The 22,913-nt window shown below is 47.6% G+C and overlaps 2 protein-coding genes across 2 annotated transcripts; one reads left to right on the forward strand and one right to left on the reverse strand.

Moving 5' to 3' along the window:
- Positions 1-251: 251 nt before the first annotated feature.
- LOC122364250 (glutamate receptor 2-like) lies at positions 252-10,370 on the reverse strand. Its single transcript, XM_043334452.1, has 2 exons — positions 9,198-10,370; positions 252-443 (listed from the first exon to the last, which is right to left on the reverse strand). The coding sequence occupies exons 1-2, from the start codon at positions 10,368-10,370 to the stop codon at positions 252-254; spliced, it is 1,365 nt and encodes a 454-aa protein (XP_043190387.1).
- Positions 10,371-17,572: 7,202 nt separating this feature from the next.
- On the forward strand, positions 17,573-22,910 carry LOC122364249 (28S ribosomal protein S35, mitochondrial-like). Its single transcript, XM_043334450.1, has 2 exons — positions 17,573-18,010; positions 21,075-22,910. Exon 2 carries the CDS (start codon positions 21,207-21,209, stop codon positions 22,176-22,178), a length of 972 nt encoding a protein of 323 aa, XP_043190385.1. The 5' UTR covers positions 17,573-18,010; positions 21,075-21,206; the 3' UTR covers positions 22,179-22,910.
- Positions 22,911-22,913: the final 3 nt, after the last annotated feature.

A 22,913-nucleotide genomic window follows, 5' to 3' on the forward strand; every position in this document is an offset into this window, starting at 1 on the left:
ACCCATTCATTCAATGGCTGGCTACATTGCCACCGCATCAGCAGCCACAGTTGGTTGGACAATGGGCGCGGAGAGGGAGGGACCATCCCGTTCACCTCTCACAGATATAACATTCTACAACAGCAGCCAAAACTGTTTGATGGGCGGCTGAGAGCACGCCGATCACACCATACAAAACACATTATACAAGATGGATGTATTACCACAGCAGCTAGAGTGGTGGATGTGCAGCCGAAAGCACGCCGTATGCCTCATGCAGCAGGGGTATAGCGCCGCCGCAGCTGCCTGGGTGGTGGGATGCCGCTGCCGCACCGTCCAGCGGTGGTCGGATGCCGCTGCCGCACCGTCCAGCGGTGGTGGGAGGCCACTACCGCACCGCCCAACGGTGGTGGAGACGTCATCATGATGACGCAGGGCTGCAGGATGCTCCGCGGACTGCTCGGCTGAGGGAGCTGAGCGACGCCGACAGTCTAACTGACCAATAAAACTGGAAAGATCCTAGAGCTCAGACGGAAGAAGTTGCCGGTCTAGGAAGACGGTGGAGACTGACTAAATTGTGTTCGAGGGAAGTAGAGCAGAAAACGGTGATTAGACCCTATAAACGGCGTGGCGTATGCCAACGTTTAACACATCATATTTAAGCCTGACAAACAAAAAGTTGCCCACTTTGTTGGCTAGATTATGCAACTTTTATGTGTGGCGACGGATGGATGCGCATTGCGCATTGTTGATTATCCGAGTATTGAAGAACGGATAATCTTACGGGACACGGGCACCCTGCACCACTGCAGTGGTGCAGTAGGGCCCAGGCATCTCGTGACTCCGTCGCCCAACACGTCGTCGGCGATAGAGGGCTTCACCAAGAAGGTCGACGAAGCGGAGAATTACGAGACATCCGGGGCTGCGTTGAGCTCTGCCGGCCGGTAGCGCCGAGCACTATGGACATTGGACGACTCTGAGCCTGTTACAACTTCGATGACTAGCTGTTTGTTCCAAATGAAATTCTACTGCGTGTTCCATGGATGCGTGGCGGTCTTTCCGACTGAAAAATAACCCCAAGTTGAAATAAAACCATAAGTAACGAACGGGGCGACCAGCGATTACAGACAGCTCTGTGGACACACAACCAAACCCTACCGCGCTCCGGCCCATTCTGTCCGCGCCTCGGCCGCCAGCCCCGCCAGGCGCGGCCGATCACGTGACCGCGCCCCGGGCGGAGGTCGCCAATTGGCCGACTACCTGACCCTGACCTACTGCCGGTCACCAATCAACGCCGCGCTATCGATGTTTGGTTTGACTGTGCTTTCTGCAATGACTTGCTTGGAGCTTCGTGTTTATGATGAATGCTGCCCACCGGTTGGAAATTGTTTTCAGAGTTGTCACACTAACACCGGGAGTATAAAATGCAGACGCTTTTTTAATTTCCCTCCAAAATTCCTACGGAGTCTCATAATGAGCCTAATTCTTCGAACTGTCAACTCGTGCATTGCTAGTTTACTTTATGCTTTTTTTCTCGCTTTCGTCAAAGGAGCGTTACAAAATGTGTAATGTATTGTGTAATAATATCGTACAAAAGAAAGCTGGCTGCAGACATTTTTAATCCATCAAAGCGTCCTAAGCCTGAACCGGGGAAGAAGCGATCAACAATGAACCTAGAAAACATCCGAAAGGGCTAGGGATAATTTTGACCGAAAGGGATAAATTTGACCGCAAAGTTATTTCGAGGATAGGGACGGCCGCTGCCACGCACGAGGTCAGACGACCATGGATCATCTGTTCTGTTGGTAGCCTCGCCCTTTGGCGTCACCGGTTATCGGAATGTTTGGCTCTCACGTAAATTAAGTGGACATCTGAGACTTGGCGATCGATATTTTCGGGAAGCGCTCGCCACGTGTCAGCTTGGATAGCTCTGAGGCCGGCGTGGGTGCCAGGCCGACGTATGGATGTATAATGATCCGATGTAGGGTCCTCAAGGGACCTGCACATGGGCAGGGGCAAATCACTGCAGTGATGGCCGATGGGTTGGTGAACACAAATACAAGACACAGCTGGCGTTGAGCGAGGCGGCGCAGCGGAATCCGTCGCATGGGTTGTTTCTATGCACGACTTACGGAAGGCTTCAAGCTCGGTACCAAAAAAAAAAAACTCAGCCGATGGGTAAAGGATGTTTTATGTCCGTTTCTTTGTGGACCATGGTATTTAATGGCTTCAGACATGTCAATTAAACATGGTATCAATAATATCGACGACACATGATAAACATGATCAAAATTCGACACTAAACTGGTTGTATTTCAGTAGTAATTCGTATTCGTTTCGGGCTACACTGAGGTAAAAAATTGTTAAAAACAAATATTTCGGCTTTATTGAGTAGCCTTGTTCACTGGTTTGAAATACGAAATACAGAAAGACGATACAAATGTGATGACATGCGAAACAGGTTCGTGCTATCAACCAGTATAGCGCCTTTTGGGGCGACTAACGGAGCGAGCGAGAGGGTGAGCCTTGCACGTGCGAAATTTCGAGGGGGTACCTCCAGCTGACTTGTGCACGGCACCCTACTAACCGGTCTCTAGCGATGTGCCAAATTTGAGCACAATCGGCCCAGCCGTTCTCGAGATCTGGAAGCGGCACCCTGCACGTGCGCACGTGCAAAATGGGTCCCAACTGACTTTTGCACGGCAGCCTACTAACCGGTCCCTAACCATGTACCAAATTTGAGCGCCATCGGTCCAGCCGTTCTCGAGATCTGGAAACGACCCCTGCACGTGCGCACGTGCAGCAGCACCCCAACTCTGGCACATGGATATGCAGTGCCTAGTGGGTGCCTACCTACATGCCAACTTTCAGCGCAATCGGCCAAGTAGTTACCGAGATATTGCAACAATTACAAAAGTGACACCTCTTCGTTTTGCACGTGGCACGTGCATAAGGGGTCACCCATATGCATCGGGAATAGTCCAATACTTGGTAGAAGGAATGAAGCTACCCCACAAAAATTACCGCATGTAAATCGGTCGAGTGGTTGCTGAGATATAAGCCTCGCAAAAGCGTGACCACGGCCGGCCGGCCGGCCGGCCGGCCGCTCATACTCAGAAATTTCCGTTCTTCTACGTAAGACTCCGCTCGCTTCGCTCGCTCCGTAATGATCTGTGACTTCTTTTTTTACACTGTGCATAAAGGAAGTCACAGATCATTGATAGCACGAACCTGTTTCGCATGTCATCACATTTGTACTGTCTTTTTGTATTACATATTTCAAACCAGTGAACAAGGCTACTCAATAAAGCCGAAATATTTAGTTTTTAACAATTTTTTACCTCAGTGTAGCCCGAAACGAATACGAATTACTATCAATTACCTGAGGAAGATTAGAAATGACACTTCGTCAATACCTGGTTGTGTTTCCAGAGCTTCAGCCGCTGGCCGATTGGCAATCACGAAATACTTGTCGGGACTGTGCTCTCAGATATATCTGAGAGGATTATACTCCTGCCGGCTGCCAGTCACAGACCGCATCCTGCCAGCATGCCTGAGTTTTCTCAGTGCTCACCCTCGAGGTAGAATTCAATAACTGAACACTAACGTCTTCCAGCGAACAATCAATACACCTCGCACACCCTTCCAGGAGTCTGTCAGCAGGTCATCTCTTACGTTTAGCACCCAGTGATGATTTCACGTAGGCATCACTTCCGTTCACATTTCGACGAAGGCACTTTGTGATCCATTTGAACCAGATCCATTCCATGAGTAAGACAATCGCACTCACCCCAACACCGAACGGAACTAGGAGCAGCAAAGTGAGCGAGTTACTCAATGAAACCGGCGTTGCCACTCGAGATGTGCTACAAATGTCAGGTCGTTCAATCCACCTGTCTTTCAGCTCTGAAATTATGCCACCTTCCTTCATTCGTAGGAGTACTCTATTCATGGCGTGTCTTAGATCTCCGAGGCCTTTGGCCATGACGATGTAATTTCTAGTCCCTTTGATGGGCTGATCGTATAAGGGTGTCAAACTGCAGGCTTTCTCTCCGATAAAAGGGGAAACGAAATTGATGTCTACATAGCCCAGTGTTCTCGGCTGTAGGAAAAGGGGTGCCGTCTCCGCGGTAAAATCGAAAGCTATCAGTCTATCCCTTGTTATCACTCGTTGATACAATTGATTTTCATAAGGATCTTGGCTGACTTTCCAGTCATTGAGTATTATATGATCCGGAGATATCACCAGGCTCCAGTCCGGCTGTTCAGTGAATGTCTTCAGACTGTCGATTGGTCTCTCAACTACAGCAATGGTGAGGTAGGAAACCAAGGTAGCCGTGTAGCTGTTGACGACAATGATGTACAAGAGCCAGCTGAATATGGTGACTATGCGCCCAGAGAGAGCGTTGGGCGCCAGTGACCACCCCTGGCCAACGAGTGACATGAAGGTAGAGAGAAGACAGGCCACAAAAGTCATCTCACTTCTGACTCGCCGGTCTTCGGATCTGTTGAAGCTAATGGTACTCCACAGGATCAAAGAGATGACGAGAAGAGTTCCTAACAGCGTCCACCAGACCGTCGAGTTTAGCGGTCTCAGAAGTGACGTCAAACTAGCAGCAGACAGCGCGGGCATGTAGTCCGATTTCTTACTGACGTAGAAGGTGTCGTAGTTTTCCTCCACAGCTACCGCATCTAGGAAGTCAATCACCTCTGCCCGGTCTTCCCTCAGCACTAGCCAGGTCAGTGCAACATCGGCTCTTCCGTAGGCAAGTTCTCCAACCATTCCAGTCCATGTTCCGTTTTCATCCAGCCTCCCGAAACCTCCTTCCAGAAAAGGGACTAGTTTGTAGCGGAGGTTCAGAGACTGAGCTATAATTTTCCATATTTCGTACAGGTAGCCATCATATTCGTAGGAGCCGTCAGGAAGAGTACGTATTCCCAGATATGGCGGGTCTTGAACGGCTGTTATGCGCAAAACAGGGTTCATTGTACAGCCTCTCGCCAACTCGACGAAAAAGTAAAGATTTGTTAACGAGAGATTCGAGTAGAACTTCGGTGATATTTCGTGCCGGTAAGAGCTGTTTTCACGGCGGTTATCTTGACAATATTCATTGCTCATTTGATGCACATTTGGTCAAATAAGCCTCATAGTGATTTTCCTAGTAGGTTCTAAGTCTGTGAGGCATTGACACCGTATTCAGAAGGCTCACGTCTGTTTGGAGATAACTTTGTCCCAGACGCTCTGAGTTCCGCTGAACAGGATTTGTCGGGTTCGTGGGAGACACTTTGCTACAAACACGAGACGTTCTATTCGCTGCAGGCACGAACCCAGTACGACACCAACTGTCCACTTCAGACACGAGTCCCATCCAAGACACTCACTGCTCCTGAAATCCAGGCACCTCTTCGAAAGGCACTTGTTCGCTCTCGACACTGCACCTTCATAAGACACGATATTTCTGTGCTGCTAACGTCCCTACGCGAGATTTCCTGTCCGTCCGCCCCAGACAATTATGCGATTCTGAGTGGCGACCGACTTGCTATACGCCTCGTAACATTCTGTCGCGTTTACTCGCCCATTTGTCACGACTCCCACTCAATGCCCGTCAGAAGGCGTTAAGGCTGCACGTTTATTATTGGCCATTTTTCACAGAGCTGGATGCGGGCCACGGTGCGCCTTATCATGCGCCGCACACCTTCGGTGGGGTTCCCACGAGCCCTTTCGGTGAGCGACGCATTCACTCATTGTCGCTCTCCGTCAGGGTGAGCAGTGCACAATGCCGTGCCGTGGACTGATGATTGCCTTGTTGATGAGCTCATGTGTTAGTTTATTTATGTGCTACGACCGAGGCGGAGAAAGACTTTCCCACCTTTGTTCGCGTGAGGTTCTGCCAGCTGCGCTGGTAACAATTTATGTAGCAAATACATCTCACCATTTATTTGGGCACCGTTTGTTTCGTATAATCTACCAGAACCTGTCCAGTCTACCGAAAACTCAAGATAGATGCGTGTCAGTGCGTCTATGTCTGTGGAAACATAGCTTGTGACAGTTATTCACCATTTCGTAGATATGTGCTCATGTTTTACAGCAGCGCCAAATAATAGTGTGCGGCGCTTTGTACGTTTGTAAACGTAATACGTAATGCACTTGCGTTACAGTTTTATGATACGCCCCCGGACTATCGACGGCTCGATTTGGCCAGAGCATGGATGAGGCCAGAGGAACGGGACGGGCCAGCATATACTTTTGCATACGTGTTGGCTGTTCGAGTCAGCGGCCGAAGGTCGGAAGATTGTTAAGCCGTGAAGCTGAATATACATTGATAATTTTTTATGTCAGGTTACCAGATGTCACTGACGCTCAAACATCCCACATCATCGGGGCCGGCTGTACGGACCGCGACTGGTATGCGCCATCTTTAAACATACCGAGCAGTGTCACCCCAGGACCGTTATGACCCATGGACACCCATGAACCACTGGGCTGACTGCTGCTAACGCACCAACAGCGCTGTATGAGATCACTGGTCTGGCACCGAAGTATTGTTTACTTCCGTACATGATAAGCCGTGAGTACTGACTACTGAGTGTATGTGCGCTTGTGATTGTGCTGGGTGCTGCCCTCCGGACCGATTAATGACATTGATTTTACCGATTATATTTCGGGCGGAGAATAGCCACAGCCACACGAGCATGAATGCCATTAGAGCCAATGTATGAATGGCCTGCCTGCTGACGCATAGGTACTAAAATGTGCGCACAAGCAGAAGCTTGTGTCTAGCAGGAACAAATGAAAGCACTTTTTTCGCGAAAACCCGAGAGCCTGTTTCTCCTTGTGTATTAAATAGCTTGTCATTATTAATGTTTGTTTGTTTGTTTGTTTGTTTTGTTGGGTTAGGCCCTTTCGGTCCAATGAGACCATTTCAGAGCCGGGAGGATGATAGGATGTAGGGGGAGACATTGGTCTGGGAAGGCACCCTAGTGAGTCGCCGGGGCTGAGCCCGTCCAGAGGACAGGCCACCCAGCCCCAAGGCACTCACTGCACCCGGCTACGGGGTGCGCTCCCTCGGGAGCAGCGGTGCCGCTTCAAGGGAGCAGCCCGCATGAGATAAAGTTGCCTGTCCAGCCCGGAGGGGGTTGCGACGTGGAGGAGAAGGATTTCAGTATCCTGAGGATAGAAGCATGGAACGGTGATTATTAATGTGATAGACCGCCCATTTACTGTCGGGTGTGGCGCACACGGGTGCTCTCACTATAATAGGTATTCGTTGTTTCTGTTTCGTCCCCAGGCACACACACACACACACACATATCAGTCGAATTTAGTTGAATGAAACCATTGAACCTATTCATTCCATAACTTTTGGTACCACAATTAAAGGGACCCTCCCACCTTAACATTAGATTTGAGTTGAGATAGCCAAAATGGGGTCCCTGGCTCACAATTACCGGTTTCGGCACTCACAACATCGAGAAATGCCTTAAATCGGAAATATTTAATTTCAAAATTGCAGCATTTTGATTCAGAGGGGCTAATGCTTAGGAATACCCCTCTGAATGTGTGACGTCAGCGCAGATTTCTAACGATTTTTAAATGTTTGACTAAAACGTTTTGTAGCACGCGGTGGTATATGCTATTTGCGCGCAACATCTGCCGCAAACGCCGCACTTCTAAAATAAAGTCGCTAGAAACAGCGGAGATCCCAAAAAAGTAAACAAAAGTAAAAGTCTCATATCTTGAAAACCGGTGAATATTTTTGGGTGAAATTTGGTAGATATTCGTTTTCGCTATTTCTGAACCGAGCGACATCACTTTCATGCCAATTCATTAACTTTTTTGAAGGCGGGAGGGTCCCTTTAAGTTGTCCAACAAAAACGTTCTAAATGACCGTCTTATCGGCCGCCGCCGATAAATTAAGTTGTCCAACAAAAACGTTCTAAACTGACGTTGTCACTGGCCAGCCTGATTCATTTCTTTCTTTGCAGAGGGGAGACAGTTCAAATTTCCTTAACCCGCGCACCGACGGGGGTCTGCGCCAACTTAGTACCGACGGGGGGGGGGGCGGATGACCGCCCCCCCCCTGAGATCTCGAGAACGAAGCAAGATAGCGACAAGCGGTAAATGGCATCGGATACGCACGGACAAGGTCTACAATTTTTACAAAGGTCATTTTCAGGTCAGGTCAAAGATGACGTCACAGGGGTCGAAAAAGTCAAAATGGCGGCGCTAGATATGGAGAGGGTTTTTCTCGAATAACTTTCGAAGTAGTCAAGATAGGGACAAACTAAGGGCACCATCGTGATCCTCTCGTCAATCCGCATCGAATGGTATATATGTTGACCTCGAAAGGTCAAGGTCAAAGGTTGACCTCAGGTCACGTGACCTCGAGGTCATCATGTATATCATTCGATGCGTCTTGACGAGCTGAACACAATGAGACCATCTGCGCGGCTGTATCTTGTTCCTGTAAGGAGTTATTGGCAAAAAACCTTTGGTGACCTTTGATGACGTCACATGACCTTACAGCTGCCCAACAGCAAAACAGACCTCAAGGTAGTGAAGGTTGATCGTATGTGAAGTCATGTATGGTATATGGGGCCATTCCGACCCGTTTTAGTGGTAAAAACAGGGAGTTGATTTTTCCCCCATTGACTTATAATGGGGAGGTCGCGAAATTGACCTGACCTTAGGTCACCGACATCAAAATTCCGAGATATACAAATTGTAGCTACTAATGACCTTATAACATCCTGCGACTTTCAAAGGCCTCCGACATCTACTGTAGCTCTGGCACGGTGACAAAGTTGCAAAAAAGTGACTTGAGGTTGGGTCATTCAAAGTGACCTGGTGACCTGACCTTAAAAGTTAGGAGGTTCAAACTTGCACACCATGTGTAAAATTGATGAGAAAATAGTCATACCAAATTTCGCGGCGCTACGCGCCGCGGTTTTCCCGCTATCCGCGAAAAACCTCAGGGGGGGGGGCGGATATCCGCCCCCCCCCGTCGGTGCGCGGGTTAATACTCGTAGGTATCAGCAACCCAATTCACTTTTCTAAATTACCGTCTGCCTAGGATGGACTGAGCGATTTTGTTCAAAATAGACTTAATTTCTATCCAGTCATAAAGTTATCAAATCACACGGTAAACTAGGTACACTCAAATTCTGTGAAACAAGTGGGAACAACTTTTCAATATTTTGCGTTTGACTCGTCTGACCAACACCAGCTCCAGTCCAAAAATGACGACACTGGAGGCAATGCCCAGAGGGACGATCATCAAAAGCGCGAACGAGTTGGCGAAGGAGACGGGCCTGACATCCAGTGGGGACGCACACGTCTCTGGTCGCTTGATCCATCTTCTTTTCAGCGTTTCGATGATGCCTGCCTCGCTGACTTTTCTCATCACGTGGTTGATGGAGCGTCGTAAGTTCTCTTTTCCTTTTGTCATCACCATGTAGTTGAGCTGGGTCGCCTCTTTGGGTTGTTTGTAGAGTGATACTAGATGGCACGCTTCGGGTCCTATCAAAGAAAATAACCTGTCGATGTTCACATAGGTCATAATCTTGGGACGTGTACATTCCATGGCGCTTTCTTTGGTTCTGTAGAACGGAATGAAGCGATCTTTGCTGATGAAGCGCTGGTACAGGGCCCTCTCATAGCGGTCTTTGCTTCTTTTCCAATCGTTGAGATGGATGTGATCGGGAGATACCATCAGACTCCAGTCGGAACTCTCGGAGAATTCCTTCAGACTGTCGATCGGTCGTTCCACGACTGCCACAGTCAGGTGGGAGGTCAGGGTGGCCGTGTAGCTGTTGCTGATGATGATGCACAGAAACCACATGAAAATGGTCAGTATGCGGCCGGAGAGAGACGAGGGTGTCGATGTCCATCCCTGTCCCGCTATCGCCATGACTGTGTTCAGGAGACACGTCGCCCAAGTCATGCCTTTCAAGGTTTGACGATTTTCTCCTCCGCTGAGACTGGCGGTCCCTTTCAGCGCCAGAGAAAGAACGAAAAGTGTGCCGACCAGTACCCACCAGACGTTCCTGTCCAGGGGCTTCAGCAGCGAGTTGAACATGTTGACCGTGAAACTGGGCACGTCGCCTGCCTTCTTGCTGATGTAGAAGCGATCGGTACTCTGCTCAACGGGCACATCCAGGTAATCAATCACTTCTAGACGGTCCTTCCTCATCCAGAGCCATGCAAGCGCGACATCGGCCCTCCCGTAGGCAAGTTCTCCCACCATTCCAGTCCATGTTCCGTTTTCATCCAGCCTTCCGAAATCTCCTTCCAGAAGAGGCACTAGCTTGTAGCGGAGGTTCAGAGACTGAGCGACTATCTTCCAGACTTCGTATAGATAGCCGTCGTAGATATAGGAACCGTTGGCCATTTGGGCAATCGATACGTAAGGTGGGTCGTGTACGGCTGTGATGCGCAATTCCTGTCCACCTGCCAAGTCGTCCCCCGCACTCGCAGACCAATTTTGACCGATGAACTGAAGGAGATGTCCATAATTTACGGACATAGCATACACTTCGGTCTACCCAAATCCTGTCTTCAGAGCATCGCTGCTGATAATGTCTTCAGTATGTCTACTGAAGAAATCTGTCGGAACGGCTTACCACGTCTTCTACCACGCAGGACACCATGTCGGCGAGGTCTTCATATGAGACGCCGTTGACCCGGCTTTCCGAACAGAGTTCCGGTGTCACTCCGACTGGCGACTGCGCCAGTTAGACAAGTCTATTTCGAGTCAAACGAGTCTACTATTGAGTCAGACGACTCTGACCAGAGCGTCGCTCTGGGAGCCGGGACCGGCCCGACTGGTGGGGCGAGTGCGACGCTCTGACCCGGGGCCCACTGGGCGTTTGTGATGCCCAGAGGCCCACACAGGAGGCGGGTCTCTATGACGCCCAGCCGGGCTCTCACAGCACAGGTGCTTGGACACACCAGCACCGCGCCCACCTTTTGTGGCGCTGTTTGAACATGGCGAGGCGAGCACAGCGCACGTATGAAAAGATGTCAATTAGCGCCTCCTGTTGCATTGTTGCTAGTGCATAACCAATAAACTTGCTTTCGTTGAGCCCGTCTCCGTATTGTGCGGGCGCCTTGCACAGGCTGACAGTTCTCACGCCTTTGTCGTTTGTCAGCGAAATGTCGCCCGTGTTTCATCGTTTTTCGTTGTTTCTGTATAGACATAATGATGTTTACAGTGGTGTTTAACGATTATCGGGTACGGGGTATATTTGAGTAAATTATCATTTTTTCTTTGCCGTCCGTGACGCGTTTCGATGGTGAAACGATCCGCGCTGAAAGCCATGTGAATACCTACTGTAACGACCCTACTTGATCGCTAAGCTTACATTTCAACGCACAATAGGTATTACAACGCACAAAAGGTATTGTGCACGATGCATAAGCACTGAACGTTGAGCACTGAACACTGCAGCATGCATTTCAATGATACATGAGGCCACCGGTGCGTCGAATTTAACACGCTACACACATTCCGACATATTTACCGTCAAATTTCAGACCGTTTAATCTTCAAGTATCATAGCAATAGAGCCGCTTGATGATGAATTTCATAGGGGTCATTTAAAAAGCGATCTTTGTCCGACTTGATGCTAGATTAATACTACCGTAAATTTATTATTTAGTATCCTTCCCAGCGGCATAGAATGGTATAAAATGGCTCGGCTAATTAAATTATCCGAGGCAGTGGGCCATATATGACATTTCTATCGCTGTCTGTGGAGGCATAAAAAATAAACGGTGCAAACACCGCAAAATGAAACATTGCGTTGGATTATAGGGGCGATACTCACCTGGCCTCGTATGACACCCCAGACAGCATGAAAGCTACTATGAAAACAAAACAAACCGACATTGATTGGTAGGTACCACTAATTCCATCCAAAGCCTGGCCTAGGTACCAATAATGGTTTATTATTGAAGGCCGTAGTCGGTAGTCATTCAGATAATATGATAAATGCGGCGGCACAAACGCGTCTCTTGGTAGCCGTGTGCCAAAACCCAACAGCGCTTCGACTTCAGCTTTTGACGGCAGTTAGGACGCTACCGACGCCTATTATACCGCTATAAAACCCACTGCACTGATACTTTGTAAGCGATTTAATGCGTCAAATCGGCCTCAAGAATAGAAGTCAACAGACCAGCGGAGTGGGACCACGGCTGTTCAGAAGACAGGTTGTGGCAATTAAACACGTCAAAGTGTTGAGATTGATGCTGAATTGCTTGGAGACGGAATTGGCACTGTCGCAAACACCGGCTGCTGCGCAGTGGATGGCTGTGAAGTGTCCACACTTTGCCCACTGACGGAACAACGCGGAACATCACAGGGACACAGCGTGTAGGGACAGAACATCGCAGCTTCTGCAGCGTTGCACGTCAGTCCGAAAGTCACAGCCGCCCCGCGCTCGCATTTGTCTGAGCTCCGGGGCAAGCCCTTTTTGCTTGTGTATCGTAGAACAATTGTGCGGTTATAGTGGTGACCTGCCGTGCTGAGACACCCCAAGTCGGCGTATGATTAACACAGATTACGTCGGTAGCCAACCCAGCAAGTCCATCAATGAAGACGCCTTCGCCTCCTCCACTACTGGCACTGATTCTAGTGTGCTCGATCTCTAGCGAAGCGCTGGTGACTCACCACCAACTCCACTGGACGCTCCTCTCCAACCACCAGCCTCTGACCCCTCCCTCCGTCCCCCCACCCAGTCGGGTGACCTGCGCCGGCCTCTGCATTCGCCACGCTCCGACCTGTCAGGCAGTGGAGTACCTCCCCTCTGAGACGGTGTCAGGAGACCGGTGTCGTCTGTACGGCTTGGCAGCGAGTGGAGCAGCCTTGGCCTCACCTCCTGGAGGTCTGGTGGTCGGTCCCAAGGTGCAGACTGTCGAGGGCACTACATCAATAGTGACGGAGACGACGTCAGAGGGATCGACGACAGGTACCGGTTTAACGACTGATACGGGAAGCGGAGCTGACTCGTCCACCACGACTGAAGTAGTCAAGACAACAGCGGTTTCAGAGACAAGTCCATCCCAGACAACAGACACGTCCCAGAAAACAGACACGTCCCAGACAACAGGCGTGTCTCAGACAACAGACAAATCCCTGACAACAACACAAACGGTAACGACGCCAGCACCAACGACACCAGCTTCTACGACGGCTCCAACACAAACGAAAACGACAACAGCACCAGCTTCTGCAAAAACGACCCCTTCACCAACGACACCAGCTTCTACGACTCCAGCACCAACAACAATGCCAGCACCAACGAAGTCGACAACACCAGCACCAACGACTCCAGCACCAACGACGACATCAGCACCGACAACAATGCCAGCACCAACAACGACACCAGCACCAACGAAAACTCCAGCACCAACAACAGTGCCAGCACCAACGACGACGACACCAGCACCAACAACGACAACGACAAAACAATCGCCAACAACTTCAGTGCCAACGACGACAACGGCAATGTCGACAACAACGACACAAGGGTCCACCACCACACCGGCGCCTCCCTCCGACACGGGCCGCATACAGAGCTACAAGGGCCAATACTACTACTTCTCCACGGAGACGGAGCGGGCCGACCAGGTAAACCAGCGCTGCTCTCAGCTCGTCCCAGAGGCCAGGGCCGTGTCCATCGAGGCGACTTTGGAGAACAATGAAATTGTCAAGAGAATCAACAGCGATACTCTCATTGGTCTACAGCGGGCTTCTGTCAACGACAACTGGTATTGGGTCGACGGTAATACCTACACGTACCGCAACTTTGCGACCGGTGAGGAGACGAACGCCGATCCCCAGAAGCTGTATGTCTACATGCAGGCGGGCACCGGCCAGTACGTGGCTACCACTGCTGAGACGAGAATGCTGTTCGTCTGCAAAGACGTCGCTGCTACGACTATCGGTGGTGGTGGTGGGTCCATGGGTGGTGGTGGTATGGGGTCGGGGAAGTAACTATGCCACTTACGACAGCTGGCCCGAGTGGGTACTTACTCGACCTAGGCTTTCTGAACCGATTGTTTGGCTAATATGTGTAGTTGTCAGCTGCATGCGGTTTGTTTGCTTGCTGTGGGCCGTGGGATGATAGAAGAAGAGACAACGGCTAATGCGAACCCTGCTTGTTGCACTGTAGCGTGCAGTGTTACAAGAAAAAAGAAAAATCCAGTCCAATATCACTGTTTCTTTCATTTTCACTAGTTTTTCTTACCTATAGCGATATTCTTGACAAATATATGGTATAATCACCATAATGGTGTTTGAGTGAGCTGTTGCTATTGGCTGGGAGGGAAAGACGAAAGCGGACAGGAACGGGTGAAGAAAAAGGAATCGACTGACGCGCCATTCTAAAAGTAAGATTCATGAAGTAACCTAGCAGGATAAAATCCAGAATTTACTTCTTTGGTTGTCTGTGCTTTCACAGCTGATTATAGGCGGGGTCCCGAGGCAGTAAAATCACCTATGCAAAGTTCTTAGTGTAGTATCCAAAACTGAACTGGGTGGCTGCAGGCCTGGATAAGCTACATGGCTATAAGGCTTGCATGTTGCATGTAGGGCTTCATATACATACATGACACAACGGACTAAACAACGAACATTCGACCTCTCCCACACTCAATTCACCGATGCCACTTTACGTAGTTTGAAAGTAGATGGCGGTACGGTTCTTCTCCACGTCTATGTTAGCGCCCTCTCGCCTCTCGATAACTGACACAACTCACAATCAGGCCAGGTCATGTGTCGTTACAAGTTTTTCAGCGTTGATGATTTCTGACCGAAACTAAAAGGACCCTCCCAGATCGGATTATAACACCAACTCAACACCAACATCTTATATCGGCAACGATCAAAACGCAACAAACCCTTAAATAAAAAACGGAACATATTAGTTGATCATCATCACATACCGCTCTCCGCCTCAGAAAAAAACTTTCATATAAGTACGTTGTATTTACATCTATCCATCACTGAAGACGCGGGGGAGGGAGGGAAATTATATCTACAGGGGACGACCACACCGCTCAGATGCCGTACTTCAGATCGTCCCGCCGGATCGGTCGCAGCTTGGCCGCCTTCGGGTCGTCGTGGCGGTAAACTGAAACGAAAAAATAAACTTACTTGGAATAGATGTACCCGGAGACTTCTATACAAGGGCTAAAAGCACTATCCGTTAGAATTGTGTTGAAAATACAACGGAGTTGTCTGGTTACAGTTTTACAAAAGTTACCAGAGGCATATCTTGATATGAATTGTAGTAGGGACTGTGACAAAACGGATTCTGACATAGAATCATCGGTAGCCGCGTAGACTGTGTAGCGCAGTTACGTGAATGGTAATGTCATTTCATGTCTGCTTCAACGTTTTACGTGCCAAACATTTTTTTTTTTTGCTTTAGAGTAAGCTGAGCGGCACTCTACTGCACTGGTGTGGCCACAGTGAAGGGAAGGGCCGCACTAGGGCGATGGAGTGCCGCAATTCAGCTGGCTCTAAAACCACTCCATGCATCAGTACGTCGACTCATTACAGCAATCATGAGCGGCCAGCGATGAATCACCGTAGCCTAAAGCCCATCCGTATCAATAGAAAACCGCAACAATGACAGCACACATGCATTATTTTTCATCCACCCGACTACAAACCCCAGTGCCTGATAGTGCATTGGCAGCACACATGCATTATTTTTCATCCACCCGACTACAACCCCCTGTGCCTGATAGTGCATTGGCTGTAAGTGACCCGCAGCAATGAGCGCACCACCAACCCGCCGCCAGAAGTCGCGCTGTTCTGACCGACATTTGACTCAAGAGTGTCCCAGACCCTCGAGCTGTCCCGTGAAGTCGACTTGTGTCAAAGAAACAGTCAAATGTGCCCCGACTTCAGTGGTCTGAAGTGCCCCAATCTTCATCTTGTTTCTGAATTGTGTTTTGGAACCAACAATGGCCAGAGTGTTTGGCCAGCAGATCAGAACAGTGTTGGAGAATGGTGTTAACTATGTATTTAAGTACCGTAGCTCTTTGCAACTGACCTGTGTAATAGTATCTGTGCTGTTCATTGTACATCTCGTCCCGCTTGTATATCCAGGCTGCGTACATGCCACTGCCAAACCCTGCCGGAGTAAATCAATGTGTCAGGGCCCAGGGGAGTAGAATAAGTGGTAAATCATTAAACAGGGAAATGTGGATTCCCTTTTCTTTGCAACAGGGACTGAAAGTCTATAATAACATATGTTTTGAATGCATTGGAAAGAAGACAGTAGTCCCATCAAGGTTGAATTATAAAACATTTCTAAAGACCCATTTGTTGATACACAAGGTGAAGACAATGACCTAAAGAAAATGACATCTGAATGTCCTTCACTAATGTAGAAGTGGCCAGTGAGTGAGAGGTATACTTCTGATTGTGAACTTCAGCAGGATTAGAGTACACATTTACAAATTGCAGGTAGCTATGAAACAAGATAGGCAAAACTTATGACTCACCTACAACTGCCATCAATCCTGACCCAACAACTTCAGGAATTTCATTCCAGCCACGCTTCAGGAGAGATCCGATCGAAACTGAAACAGAAAAAATGTTATCACTACGAGATTTGAAAAAAGATGATTCACGTTCAATGAATGGTAAGATGCATGAAGTGAAGCTTCATGAGGATGCTCAGATTATGTAGGTCTTAGCTTGTAAAACTACTCTTTCTATGCATGAACTCAGTTTACATAAAATGTACCTATCTAGCACCAATACATGAACAACATTTTTCAACTTTGGATGCAGAACTATAATGTCATACCTCTTGCTGCCATGCCGATGATTATTTTTCACCTGAGAAAAATATTGAAGTGAACGTCCCGGTAAATCAATCAGGTAAAACCAATTCACCCTTTTGATCAATGATTGATCAAAAGCACTGCATCACTTGAAACACAGGTTGATTTAATGCAAATTAAATTGTCAAGCAAAGTCACCTAATTTAAACTGAATTGCAATAGTTGTAGCCTGTTGATTCTTGGCTGCAATACTGGGTCCCAGTTCACAACCAATAAGGAACAAATATAAAAGGTTGCATTCATTTATCTTAAACTTACTAATTGGAAATTATTGAAATAATTCGCTATGAAACCAAAACACAGAGAAGGGATATCTTCACGTTCACTTATTTCTTTTTGCTCAGTCGATTCAGTGCGCATAGTTCAGTGGATAAAGCCCTTGCACAAAACTTGAGAAGGCAAAATCAGCTGCTCACCTAGCGGTGAAACACTCAAATAGACTCAAAATACCGTTTTAGTTTTGAATACCATCAAATTGTTATTGAACTCTCAAAAAAAGATATTTACATTAGTATTTTAAGGAAAACAGGCAAAATTGCCTTATATTATGCACAAAAATATTGAATATTAAGACTCTAGAAAAATGAGTGATCGCAAACGGTTTGTTCCATTACTGGCGCACTTTTTACGGTCTGCCCACTGGTCTGCCAGTCGTGTTCACTCGTACCCCCGTAATATGCTCACTTAGATATGCAAATTAATGAACAACACTTAACAATCTAAAAACAGCTTAAAATGAATATAATTATGTTCAGTTGATAGGTATATACTCATAATAAATTCGCTAATAAAAAAATAGGTATTATCTAACCATCAACAATATCAAAAAGACAAAAAGTGCGAATATACTGAGCGAAAACTGCATTACAGTTTACCACGAGCATAACTGGGACCAGACACGCCGAAATAGAACACTACCTATATCAAACCGTGCTGTTTCGTTCCATCATGCGCTTAGACTTTTTAGGGCCTTGCTTCGACCGAAAAGTCAAGAGCGCTTAGACGTATTAAATTCGAATAAGAGGAATAGGGCTTACTGGGGTCGATGATATATAAATGATAGAAGGGCAGTTCCTTTTACTTCAATAAAGAGCTTAAGTTCTCATTTGCCATTTGCTGCCATTATCAAATGTTATCGTTCTAATCTAGGCCAAGGAAAGGTTGTCGGTGAGTATTTCTGCATTTTCTATTGATTTTAGAGGAAATGAGTAAGAATTTCTGTATTCCAAATATAGAGTCAGAAAGGCACTACTACCATGGTATCCAAATTATATTTGCTGAACAATATACAACGCCAATATTATGAGACCTTGCAGGTCGTACCTATGGAATTTTCTGCTGTTGAATATGCTAGGAGTTTTTTCATGTTATAATAGGTCATTTTCACTTGAACCATGCAGAAAAATAACTTCCTGATCTTTGTTGTCATTGATGAAATTGCTGGAATGCCAGTAGTGATATCAATGTTCAGAGACCTGCAACACTGAATTGATGTTTCTGGTTTTTGGGCAATTCCATGACAGATCACCTAGGCATGTTCACCATGACCTCTCCGATTTTGCTCAAATTTGGCATGCAAGTTGACCTATGGGCACTACTTTGTCCCAGCAAATTTTTAGTCTCTAGGTCACAGGGGTCATGAGATATGGGTCATGCAAATTTTTAGGTTTTCCGGAACATTGAAATATAAAGTATTTTTTATCTCTGCAACGGTTCACCGGATCAAAAAACGTTATTTATGAAATAAGAAGCGCAAAGGCTGGTGCGTCTAGCAAAAATTTGAACGAAACCCCAAGGTCATTTTTTGACCCTTTGACCTCGTGACCTTTTCTTGACCCCGTGACCTTTCAAATTTGTCCTATTTTAAAAATTCTGATTTTTTCTCTCAGAGATGTCTTATCCATGCTCTTAATAGTGGTATGTGATTTGGTTGGTATATCGGACCCGTTGACCTCAAACTGAGGTCAACAATGTGGTCATGACCTGACATGAAAATGACATCTGCCGAGAACGTCGAGAATCATAGGCAATATGGGTGTCATATGAAAGCTTACTTCACGGAGAATACATTGGTGGTGTTTTTGAGTAGGTATGGGCCGGGTCAAGGTCACATTAGGTCAGTGACCCAACACAGCATTGTGTTCTTTGAAGGTGGCGTATTTAATTTGTTTGGTAAGCCCAGTGATCAGCAGACAATAAAAAAGGGAACAAAACGTCATAAAACGTCTCTTTTATTCAAAAAGCAGAGATAAAATGCACACATACCCATATAAACACACTCGCAAAAACACACACATTCATACACCTTGTTCGAGGAAGTTCTTTCAAACAAACCCCAGTGACACACGCGCTGTGAAGAACGAGTCTCAGAAGACTCGGACAGCTTGAAGGCTGCTATGGTATTGGAGTCGAGCAGTACAAAGCGGTGAAACGTCCTGGTACCCTTCACCATGCGGACACTTGTGAAGCGTTCTTTCATTTTTGTCTTCGTTTCTGCTATTTGCGTTGCGGGAGCTGACGCGGGAGCTGAAGCGGCATTTCAGGCAGTGGTTATTCCCCACATTTGAAATGAATGCCCAAGACAAAAAAATACACTACTTCTCTGTCCGAGCAGCGTCCCAGTACAAGAACAAATACAATTTTGCAAATATATGTCATCATGCCGAGGATTTCGGTGTTCAATGTGAGTGGATTTTTTTGCCACCTCGCATGGCAAAAGCGCATGCGATGGTATTGGTAATACTGTGAGGACCACCTTACCGATAAAATGCATTTCTTCTTCGTTTCGGCAACGCAAATAGCAGGAACGAAGACGAAAATGAAAGAGAACGGTTCACAAGTGCCCGCACGGTGAAGGGTAGGTAACTAGGTAGTAGGTACTACCAGGACGTTTCACCGCTTTGTACCGCTCGACTCCCACACCATAGCAGCCTTCAAGCTCTCCTAGTCTTCTAAGACTCGTTCTTCACACCGCGTGTGTTACTGAGGTTTGTTTGAAAGATCTTCCTTGAACAAGGTGTATGTATGTGTGTGTGTGTTTGTGCGAGTGTGTGTATATGGGTGAATGCATTTTATCTGTGCTTTTTGAATAAAGACAGACGGTGTTTTATGACGTTTTGTTTCCTTCTTTTTTTTGTGTGCTGATCCCTGGGCTTACCAAACAAATTAAATACGCCACCTTCAAAGAACACAATGCTGTGTTAGGTCACTGACCTAATGTGACCTTGACCCGGCCCATACCTACTCAAAAACACCACCAATGTATTCTCCGTGAAGTAAGCTTTCATATGACACCCATATTGCCTATGATTCTCGACGTTCTCGGCAGATGTCATTTTCATGTCAGGTCATGACCACATTGTTGACCTCAGTTTGAGGTCAACGGGTCCGATATACCAACCAAATCACATACCACTATTAAGAGCATGGATAAGACATCTCTGAGAGAAAAAATCAGAATTTTTAAAATAGGACAAATTTGAAAGGTCACGGGGTCAAGAAAAGGTCACGAGGTCAAAGGGTCAAAAAATGACCTTGGGGTTTCGTTCACATTTTTGCTAGACGCACCAGCCTTTGCGCTTCTTATTTCATATATAACTTTTTTTGATCCGGTGAACCGTTGTAGAGATAAAAAATACTTTATATTTCAATGTTCCGGAAAACCTAAAAATTTGCATGACCCATATCTCATGACCCCTGTGACCTAGGGACTAAAAATTTACTGGGACGAAGTAGTGCCCATAGGTCAACTTACACGCCAAATTTGAGCAAAATCGGAGAGGTCATGGTGAACAATTGGAAAAAAAATTAGGTGATTTGTCGTGGAATTGCCCTTTTCCTACTTGGTTGTAGCTTTCTAATGTTTCATGACAGATCATTAGCCAAAATATGGCATGAGAATGGCATGAATTACAATCATATCTTTTACTGTTTATCACAATAAATATGTCTTGTTCCTGCCACCTGCCAGATATCTTGACAATGCTGATGGAAATTCTGTCTAATAAAACTATAAAATGCCATTTCTATGTAGTCCATACTCTTGACCTCTGTGATATGCTAAACCCTACATCAGGTTATAAATAGTATTCTTCCAAAGCAGAAGGTTCCTATTGGAATGGAAGTTGAGCACAAGGCCAAAATAAATTTCCTATCACTTGCCAGTGTTCAACACATTTTTGTTTAACAGTTCAAATTGCTCAAATAATAATGCATTTATTGTATTTCCCAGGTACCATCAATGGATAATTAGCACAAAACTAGATAAGCTGACATCTCATACAGAGAAATATTGAACAACTGCTACAACTTCCTAGCAAGTCTCTGGTTGTGCTGCTTGTCTGGTTCACTCTGGTGGTGAGTCATGCTGTCCCTGTGTTTCCTACCCGCGCGGGCGGCCGTCCCCTCGGCTCGCCTGGTCTGCGTTCGCGCCGCCTCCGGTCAGCCGGCGGCCGGCCGCACAGACGACCCCCAGTTCCGACCTCTGGACATCGGCCGCCGGCGCGAAGTGGTGCAGCAGGCGCGCGAGCGGCGCCGCGCCACCCTGCCACCGCCGCGCCACGAGCGTCAGCCGGTGAACCAGCAGTGGGGGGACGTGTGGCCGGCTCCCAGGACCTTCCACCCGGACGCGGTGCCACTGCCGCTCAGACAGGGCTTCGTGAAGCGGCCCAACGCGCAGGCGCCGCCCGGGAAACACGCCAACGCCGAGCTGATGAAGATTGCGAACTTCCTCCACCTCACACCGCCGGTTATTGAGCGCCAGTGTCGCGCGCTGGCCAAGTTCTGTACCCCCTGGCCGGAGGGTCTCACTGACGAGCGTTTGGACGAGCTCCGGCCTCTGGAGGTCATCACTCAGGATTTCGTACACGCGTCGCCCACACTGCGACACCCGGATGCGCGCGTGGTCTCGCTCAAAATACCCCTCTCCTGTCTGGATCTCACCGAAACGGACCGCGACAAGCTCCTTCGTCTAGTCGGTGATCGACACGACCCGAAAACAGACGTCATCACCCTCACCGCCGACCGGTGTCCACTGCGTCGTCAGAACCGCGACTACGCTCTCTACCTACTCACGGTCCTCTACTTCGAGAGCTGCAAACGTGAGCCGTGGGAAGCGGAGCTTCGCACGGTTGCCGATGCTGAGAAGTTCGTGTGGGCGGGATCGGCGTCGGAGGCAGCCGTGGCGCCTCTTGGGGCTGCTGCCGATGTGGTTAACAGCTATGGTGAGGCCGTGACACGATTACACAACGAGGGAGAGGATGAGAGCACTCTGGCCGAGTACAGGAAGGCGGTGGTGGCGCTGCTCGGCTTGCCTGAACATGTGGGCGCGAACTGAGACGTGAAAAGACTGAAGGTGTTGCGGACTGAGGTGTACAGAGATAGTTGGTTGTCATGGAGACGAATTGAGTTCTGTCTCGCGACGTGGGACGGTGGATTGTATGTGTGTGTGTTCGCTGGGCAAGAGTGTTAAATGTTAGGAAAGCAGCGGGAGATGAAATAGGAAGACTTTCTTGCCGACATTGGATGATGTTTCTTTGCTGAGGAGGTTGAATGGCTTTGCTGAATGGCTATAGGGCACGTAAGCACGCTTTAAATTCGGTACAAGGTTGTTTAAAGGGAAATTTCGATGATGTCCAGTCCTTTTGTAAGCATCGAATTTTGTGAATGTACACGGGTCATGAAATTTTCCGTTTTGATGTAGTGCTGTTTTATGTGACAATGCTGACTGTCATAGTGACTGTCAGCAAAAGTCTTAAACTGATAGTTCTTTTTTTACGATTTGCTTTGATCGTGCAATATCTGTGTAGCAACGTTTGGATAGGGCTCTTTTCAAGTGAACCCAGATACGAATCTATTGCGATGATTTAATAGCAGTAATGCATAGCTCTTGCGAATAAAAATCAAACAGGCGAATGTTTGTCGTAGAAATATAAAGTCAGCCAACACATTCTTTCTCCCTCTGTGCTTCATGAATATGATCGTTGAGTTTCGGTGTTGCTGGAATGAATAGTTACGAGAGAGCTTGCACAGAAGGTCCCTCCAAATAAACTTTAGCTATGAGTGATAATAA

This window comes from Amphibalanus amphitrite, unplaced genomic scaffold (genome assembly GCF_019059575.1).
Source record: "Amphibalanus amphitrite isolate SeventyFive unplaced genomic scaffold, NRLGWU_Aamphi_draft 000664F_arrow, whole genome shotgun sequence".
Classification (NCBI taxonomy): Eukaryota; Metazoa; Arthropoda; class Thecostraca; order Balanomorpha; family Balanidae; genus Amphibalanus; species Amphibalanus amphitrite.

Bases quoted from the DNA above. Each gene is read 5' to 3' on its own strand.
- LOC122364250 (XM_043334452.1), bottom strand. From the start codon at position 10,370: ATGGCCAACGGTTCCTATATCTACGACGGCTATCTATACGAAGTCTGG. The intron at 444-9,197 runs GTCAGACGAGTC...CAGCTCCCTCAG, and splicing joins TTGGACTGGAGCTGGTGTTG to CCGAGCAGTCCGCGGAGCAT.
- LOC122364249 (XM_043334450.1), top strand. From the start codon at position 21,207: ATGCTGTCCCTGTGTTTCCTACCCGCGCGGGCGGCCGTCCCCTCGGCT.